A 9,073-nucleotide genomic window follows, 5' to 3' on the forward strand; every position below is an offset into this window, starting at 1 on the left:
CGAGAAATTGTTCTTTCCTCACGGTGAGGCATGTATCAGTTTACTTAGTTCGCAAAGCTTAACCCAGACGCTGCTTCAATACATAGAATTACGTTTGGGATGTAAAGAAAGTAACCAAAACATGTGAATGAAGTTGGATACGCGAATTTATTAACTAATCATTCAGGTACTCAGTATTGGTAAACATGACACTGAGTTTAAATATCTCACTACGATGTAAGTCTCATACACAAAATGAAGATTATGATAAAAAATGATTTAAAATGAGAAATTTTTCAATTTAAATGTAAAATAGCAGTAAAATGAAAAATAAATGTAAAATTACATCACATTTATGTATGAAAATTACATAAATTCATTAAAAAAATAGTTATTTTATCTGGTTGTAAAGAGTGTTTTCCACCAAAAAACGTATTAACGTGTATAATTCTGACACAACGCTATTGCACAATTTGCCACTTCCGCCTAGGTATAATAGCAAATTAACAACACAAATCAAATCAAACTGTTGATGCAACGAAAGTAAACAAACGCCAAGAACTAACGCTGTCACCCACATGACGTCATGCGCATGTGGCATAACTTTCTCCCTGCACTGCGCATCGCTCTTGGGCCCCCCCCCCCCCCTGGGCTGATGTTACAGCGCGAATTTTGCATGAACACTTTACAAAGAATAAATACTAGTTTTCAGATTGCAGTGCAAAGGTAGATCCGAAAAGGAAGTAAAAATGTAGAAATGAAATGTAGGAAAAAAAAAAAAAAACTGCTGTTATCGCTGTTTTCTTTTTAAATGTTTTATTTATTTTTTGACCGGTGAGCAGAAAGTCGTAGTCGTAAGATGCGCAAATAGTGATATGCTTATCTTTCGCACGTCATTTTAAGTTATTATTTTTGTGTCTTCCATTTATTAATTTTTGTTTGTAATATGAAAAACTGAAAACTTATAATTTTATGCCGAGATTAATTTGAATAATGGATGCGAACGCCATAGCCGCTACTAAAACGTTTGTGCGTCAATATTCTGAACAAGCTCAACAATCATTTGAGAGCCGGCGGAAAAAAATCTTAAATCTCCTTACGAAAAAATCATGCCCAGAAGATGGTTGGAATGATGAAGAAATTGAAGTGTTTCTTCATGAGATTGCTATGATGGATAGTAATAATTTTCTAGGTAGTTGCGGAGTTGGTGAACGGGAAGCAAGATTTGCCTCTAAAATTGTTGCTCGCAGGCACTATTACATGGGTCATGGCATTGGAAGATCCGGAGACATAACTGAAATACAACCTAAGGCAGCTGGCTCCAGTTTAATTGGACAGGTTTGTAATAACATGGTTTTAGATCTTTTGAAATCATTAGGTGTGCCTAGCTTGAAAAAATGTATGATTGTGCCTTTAGCAACTGGAATGAGCATGATGCTTTGTTTACGAACTTTGCATAATCAAAGACCAAAAGCTAAATATGTGATATGGCCTAGAGTTGATCAGAAGTCTTGCTTTAAGTGCATTTTAACTGCTGGACTTATCCCAGTAATAATAAAAAATGAAATAATTAGAGATGGCCAGAGAGGATGCTTAAAAGAAATCGAAAACAAAATAGAAACCATTGAATCAGATAATATTGTATGTATTATGAGTACTACTTCGAGTTTTGCTCCTAAACAACCAGATAATTTATTAGAAATTGCTAAGTTATGTAAGAAATATGATATTCCTCATGTGATAAATAATGCTTATGGAATTCAGTGTCCAGTATATTTGGAAGCTATTGAAAATGCTTCTGCAAAGCGAGTGGATTTATTTATTTCAAGCACAGACAAAAATTTCATGGTTCCTGTTGGTGGTTCAGTTATATGTGGCTTTGATACAAAAATAGTTGAGGAAGTGGGTAAAATGTACCCTGGACGGGGTTCTGGAACTCCTTCCACAGATGTATTCATAACTTTGCTAAATATTGGTAAAAGAGGGTATTTAAATTTACTTGAGCAAAGGAAAAATTTATATATATATTTAAAAGAAGAACTTCAAAAGATTGCTTCTGAATTTGGGGAAAACGTTCTTGAAGTACCCGGCAATTGTCTGTCTGTAGCATTTACTTTAAAACAATTTGAATCTCATCATCATAAATTTGTAACCGAGATTGGATCTATGCTTTTTTCAAAGTTTGTTATGGGTGCAAGATTAGTGGCAGCTGGTGATGATAAAACTGTTGGTGGTTATAAATTTAAAAACTGGGGCATGCATACTGATGAACCATTTGTAAGTTATTTCACTGCATCAGCAACAATAGGAGTTACTAAAGAAGATATAGATGTATTTTTAAGGCAATTGAAACAAGTTCTGGTAAAAGTCCAGAAGCATTTAAATCAAAAAGCAATGTGTGTTATGTATAAGAACAAAGAATGATATGTGATTGCCTTAGCAGAAAAGATCAAAATGTTAAATATTTTAATATAATATATCATAGTCATGAATAAAGTAATATATAATTGAATAAAGCAATATATAATATATATCAGAGTTTCATTTTTAGTTTATTTTCTAATGGTTTACTCTTAAGTAAATTTATTCCACTCTTTATGAAGTTCTGTGATTAGTGGCTAGTATATATATAGAATTATGTGATAGCATGTACGGTTTACCAAGCAGTGAACATAGTTGAATCAAAAGACTAAATTATAATTATTATGTTTCTAGTTCCAGTACATTAGTTTAGCTTAGAAATTGGATAGAGTTTCTACTAAAGCTTTTTAAGTTATGTGCTCAAAATTTTATTTTCAAAGTTTTATTTCTTACAAAGATGAAAAAGCATTTAACATTCTGGACATCTCTATGTATAATAAAAGAAAGAATCTGTGTGTATGTCTTTCATTCATGCTGCGTGTAAGCTAATAGACCCAGGGCTACGGAATTTCGTACATAGGTGCATCTCAAAGCAATTTTTTCAAAATTCGAATCAGATTTTTTTTATATTTTATCTTTTTTGATGAAATTGCATCATTTTGAATAGTTTCATTCTTTTAGAAATGTGATTTTGGCAACAGTTTTTCAGTCAATGCTTTGTATACTGGACTGCCGACTGTTGAAAATCAGCTGACTGTTGCCATTTGGAAAAATGAGAGCGATAATTCTGTGCAGTTTTTAAATTTAATGTTTCTCTTGGATACTGGGTGTTTGTTGAGAGAAAGTAACGGAAAGTTGGCTAATTTATTTCATTAGAATAATTAAAATTTGTATTAAGGGATATTTCTTGTGCAACTTTATAGCTAATTGATGAAAAGAAGGGAATGACAACAGAATTTTTATAATCTCCTAAAATAAGAGTGTGGCTTTTAGTGTGTTGAGATGAGAATTTTTTAACTGCTTGATTAATAATGTTGGGTGAAAAGCCCCTGTCAATAGCTATTGCTTTTAAATAATTTAGTTCTTCATCAAGGGCTAGTTTGGAGGAGCAAACTTGAAGAGCACGGAAAACATAGGAATAAAATGAAGCTAACTTTTGTTTAGTCGGATGACATGATTTAAAGTGTGGTGGAAGGCAAACCGATGAAGGTTTACGGTAAACAGTAGTACTGAAGTTGGATGTGTTACGTGTGACCAGAATGTCGAGAAACGGAAGAGAATGGCAAGTCTCAAGTTCAAAAGTGAACTGAATAGCAGAATCAATAGAATTCATTGTTGTAAGAACTTTATTTAAATCATCTTTATTACCTTCAAACAGGGTAAAAGTATCGTCTACGTAGCGGAACCACGCCGGGAAGTTTAAAGTTTCAAACAATTTTGATTCATAATAATGCATGTAGATATCAGCCAGTATGGGACTGAGGGGGCTTTCCATGGCTAATCCCTCAGTTTGCTTGTAATATTTATTTTGGCAAACAAAATGTGTATGTTTCAAACAGAGTTGAGTGAGAGAAATTAGCTCATCAATTTCGATGCAAGAGAAATGAAATTCACGAAGTCTGGTTTCTAGACATCTTAATGCACCCTCCTCTGGAACATTGGTGAATAATGATTTTACATCAAAAGAAACCATGAGTAAATTTACACCATAAAAAATTCAATAGAGTTTGTAAAAAAGGTTAAAAACATTTCTCCTAGAAATTCACTGGCCTTTAAAGAAATTATGTTTTAGTTCTGGTTTCACCAACAGATGGCACCACTTGCTTATTCTTGTCCAGGCTTTCTTATCTCATCTAATCATTATTTAATATCTTGTTCATTTGCGGTTTTGCAGCTGAGGATGGTGGTTCGGTAAAACCAACGAAACTAGTCCTGTGAAAATTTTGAAAATATAACGCTGATTTTTGTTGTTTGACTTCTGAATTAGTATTCTGCTGGATTATTTACGACTACTTGAAAATCACTGAAGAAGTTAGAAGTCTTAAAATTTATAATAATAACTGCTATGAAAACCTCTACATGTTTCTGCCACTCAAAGAAATCTATGAAAGTCTTTTAAAAATTACAGAAATTTTTTCTGAAATTCTTAATATTCTAGATTTACAAAAATGGAAAGAATTTCTACATTTTTTGCTATACAATAACTATATTAGTAAACATTCAAACTTTCTTTACCTGCAAACACAAGGAATTCCAATGGGAAGTTCATATTCCACTCATATTTGTAACTTATTTTTATTTTCTAAAGAATTCAAATTCCTAAAGGCCTTTCTAATAATGATTTCAGTAAATTTGAACATACTTATAGATGTAGTATTGATGACATTATTACTTTCAACAATTATAATCTGATTGAAAACAGCAACATTTACCCAAACTGTCTAAAACGTAATAAGACCAATAAAAATAGTTTATCTTGATCCAAGTACTCATTCATAGTACAGTCAAAAGTCGTTAATCTGGACTCGTCGGGATTTCGGCGATTCCGGATTATAGATCATCTGTTTAAATCTGGTAAGATGGCATGCAGAAATTATAAAATTAAAAATATGAAATCGCGATTTATGAGATAATGAAGTATTTATGATCTAAATGTAACCTTTGAGTCTATGAGTATCATCAACAAAATCTATTTTTAGCATATGGAAAGAAATTTTTGGTAAATTTTTCCTCATCAACATTTTTTAGCGCAACTGAAATCTGTAATCATCGCCAAGCGTAATGTCAATATAAAAGGTTACCACATTCCTTTATTATTCAAATACTAACATAAAAAAATTGTTTGGGTATCGTTATATGAGTCATTTTTCAAGTTGTCATGTTTTGATAAACATGCGGTAATGAAATGAAAGTAGAATAAATAATGATTCGCCAGGTTGGGCGTCAGATCAACGATGTATCTATGTCGAATGTTTCGGTTTGAGATGCGTGCCAAGCAAATACGCAGCAATGAAGCCAAATTAGTGATCGTACAAATTTATGCTAAAATGATTGTTTCTTCAATAACAAGGTATTTTATTTAGTGTCTTAGTGAAATTAAGAATCGGGATTCTCCAGATTATGCACAAAGGGGGAAATCAAATGCGCATGCATAAAGCCTACGAGAAAAATTTTCTTGGTGGTTTTGAGGTTCCAATTTTAGATTTTTCCGGATTACGGACGTCCGGATTTTGGACTTTGTACTGTATTATTTATTCCTACATTGTGTGAGAAAAAGAAAAGTATTTTATGGAAGGTCCAGGTAATAAATTATTCTGGTAACTGGACATCTGGGATTTTGGGAACTTGTGCTGTATTTTACGAAGTGATTTTGCAATTCATATCCTTTTACAAAAAAAAAAAAAAAAAAAAAACTCTCCTTTTGAATACTTAACTTAGCAGTTTTGATAATCTTTGTTCTTCTCTTAAGATTAATTTCATTACTGCTTATTTTTTTCGAGCTGTGTATAATAGTGAAGGTTTGATTTTTATACAATAATTTCTCATAAAAGTGAAAATGGCTAGTATGAAAGTAAAATAGTTTCATTTAAAAATTCTTAAAGGAGCTGAATCTTTTTCTTTTTTAAAAAACTAATTTTGATTTTACAATGAAACTTAGATTGGCAATTCGTACTATCGATCCTTCAAATTAAAAAGTAAAAAATATTTTTTGTTAATGCATTTTACAAAATTCAACATTTTACTTCTGGATTTACATTTTAAATTAATTTTAAGTTCCTTGAAAAACATTTTCTGTATACTATATATCTCACTTTGAACGTTTGAAAATGTATCTCTGTAGCAAATCATGAAATTTAACTTTTCATGGTATTATATGATACTGATTAATCTTATCATACTGTATGTTATGTGCAGTTTGAAATTTAAGTTTGCTTGCTTACATTCAAATGTATTTAGTTTGCACATTTGCTTGTATCCTATTAGAGTATTGTAAACTCAGTGTACATCTGACTTAATTAACTTGTGGAATTGCTAGAAAAAAAGAAAACACTAGTTTAAATATGTTGTGTAGTCAAGTAAAAGGTGCAGAAAAAATTATTACTGAATTTGCTGCTTTTCATGAAAAATTATATAACTTTCTGAAAATAAAAATAAGCAAATGCATAATGAGGTACAAAAATTTTAGAAACTGGTTTCACAGATAATCAAATATGTTGTCTGATAGATAAAAAAAAAAAAAAAAAAAAAAATTATTGAGTGGATTGCAGATGACATTTCTAAATGTGCTACATTGATGGCAATATCTAAAAGTTTCTGCTGTTATCTGAGACAAAAACTGGGATTTCCATTTCTTAGTATTTCAACTCTGAAGAGAGGGTTTTTTTTTTTTTTTTTTTAAATCCCCTCTTATATTACATGATATGCTTCAAGTTATGCATGTTTAGGCATTACAGATAAAGAGACCAAGAATGTATTTATTACGATTTCATTTCATGAAATGAAAATATATAGCAGAATCTGTTATAATAAGCACAGGATAAGATTATTGGTCTACATAGGAATTCATAGTTCAAATAATAACGATATGAGGGATTCTTGTAAGCTAATATATTTTTACTTTAATTTAGAAATAACTGCTGCATTGTTGAAGATATTAGTATAATTGGTTGAAGCTGAATAATATGTAATTGCAGCTGTAGCTGACCTAGGTGAAAGAAATCATGCTGTGTGGTCAAAACTTTAAATTATCCATCTGAACCTATGTTTTATACATCTGCAAAATTGTAATAAACACATGTGGGCATTTGTTGCTGGACGACACATTTGAAATTTCTTTGCAATTATTTCTTAGATGATGGATTAACTCTTCCAAAAATAAATTGATCACAAAAGAACCTATTTGTTATCAATGGAATGTGAAGAAGTAAGAATGTGCCCAAGATTGTCATTTAATCACACTGCTGTCAGAGATCATGTGATTGTTTTTGAACCGTTGTGTTATCTCATGCCAGAAGAAGACATTGCAATTTTTTTTCAATTAGTGATCCATTTGATATCTTGAGCCCCAGAAAACCTGTTTCTGAGTTGCTGTTAGCTTGTGTGTATGGGATACATGATTAAATCCAGGAGATAACTTGGATTTTATGAAGTATGTTTATGCATTTTATGAAGGTATTAATGCTGGCAAAGTGAGGCACATATTGCCTTTCATGATATAAGATCATTGCTTAATCTATTTTCAGATTTGAAACCATCAGGTGTCAAATGCTGTTTAACTTTTAGACTAAATCTATATTGGCAGGACAATTAATTTTCATGAATACAAGGTTTTAGCCATTTCTATAGTTATCCACTGTCTGTGAAGTAAAATATGAAATGCAAATTTCATTGCTCAATACCTCTTCAGTTGCTCCTGATGAGAAGAAGGATGCATATATTACTTCTCATCTTTTTGGTAATATTTTACTTAAAATCTAAATATATCCGAAACACTGAAAAGTTTAGATGGTGAAACTGAGATGAGGGATATTGCTGCAAATAATTCTACACAGGTTCTACAACAGAACCTGCAGCTGACTACTTCGTATATAATTTTTTATATTTTGCAGCTACATAGCCTATCATGGAAATAAATATGACCATTCATTAAAAACACAAATGGACAGTTAACCAGTCTGGCTTCAAAAAAACATGTTGGTTGGTTTGAAAAAAAAAAAATTGTGGTGATTTGCTCTTTCTGTCAGATAAGTGGCTTAAAAATTAAATCAGTTTGAAATGATGTTTGCAAGTAAATACGGAAAAATGATATTTCAAGAGACAATAATGATATGCAAATTATTTGTAACTGCTGAGAGTTTTCCTGAGGTTCCCAATGAAGTGATGAAGACACACATTAATACATGAATGTTCATACAAGGAAGGTATTAGAATATAGAAATGAAGAAGAAAAGAAATCAGGTGTGTAAAAAAGGCACTGAAGTGGATTACATCATTCTAATAAAGATATTGCAACTCTGAAGAGGCAATTCAAACAGCAGTCAGGAACTAGTTCCAAAAAACACTGGGTAAAGCTATTCCATTAGAATTTCACAAAATGTGTTTGTTATCCACATTTCTTACTAAGAAAGTTTTCATAATGATGGTGATGCAATGCATTTATCTGGAAAACTTTGTCATATCCTGTTCAGACTGCTATTGCAGTGGGATATTTAAATTCATGGAAGGTCGAAAAATAAATTCATGGAATTCATTGCAACTACCTAATTGATTAGGTGAAGTACTGAAATTTGCTCATATAACTTAAAACATAAAACACAAGCATACATTAAATGTAACATCCAATAAACCATATATAACAATTGATAATCCAATAACCATATATTGTAACAAAGTTTGAGATAAGTAGCTTGACCATTCGAGAAAAACAGATGTATAAATGATATGAGAATGTAAGCATGAGTGAAATATTCACTTCATTATTATTTAACTGATACATACTCTTCTGATTGTACATAATCTATTTTTATTAATAAGTGAAAAAATGCTTAAACATTGATTGCTATTTTTATATACAACAAAAATAATTTTATAAACAATCTAATTGGAAATACAATATTAATTACAAATATTTAATAGATACACAAACTGAACTGCAATCAAGAATAAGCTGAAATTATCATATTTTGAATTTTATGTGTATACACAGATCTATTGTGAGAATTCAATTTTTTTG

At 31.0% G+C, this 9,073-nt stretch overlaps 1 protein-coding gene across 1 annotated transcript; it reads left to right on the forward strand.

Moving 5' to 3' along the window:
- The first annotated feature begins 662 nt into the window (after window positions 1-662).
- On the forward strand, window positions 663-8,599 carry SecS (Sec synthetase). The gene has a single exon (XM_085812904.1). The coding sequence runs from the start codon at window positions 973-975 to the stop codon at window positions 2,401-2,403; it is 1,431 nt and encodes a 476-aa protein (XP_085669030.1). The 5' UTR covers window positions 663-972; the 3' UTR covers window positions 2,404-8,599.
- Window positions 8,600-9,073: the final 474 nt, after the last annotated feature.

This window comes from Stegodyphus dumicola, chromosome 3, assembly GCF_044657685.1.
Source record: "Stegodyphus dumicola isolate Sdum_Otavi_A_Nest chromosome 3, ASM4465768v1".
NCBI classification, from domain to species: Eukaryota; Metazoa; Arthropoda; class Arachnida; order Araneae; family Eresidae; genus Stegodyphus; species Stegodyphus dumicola.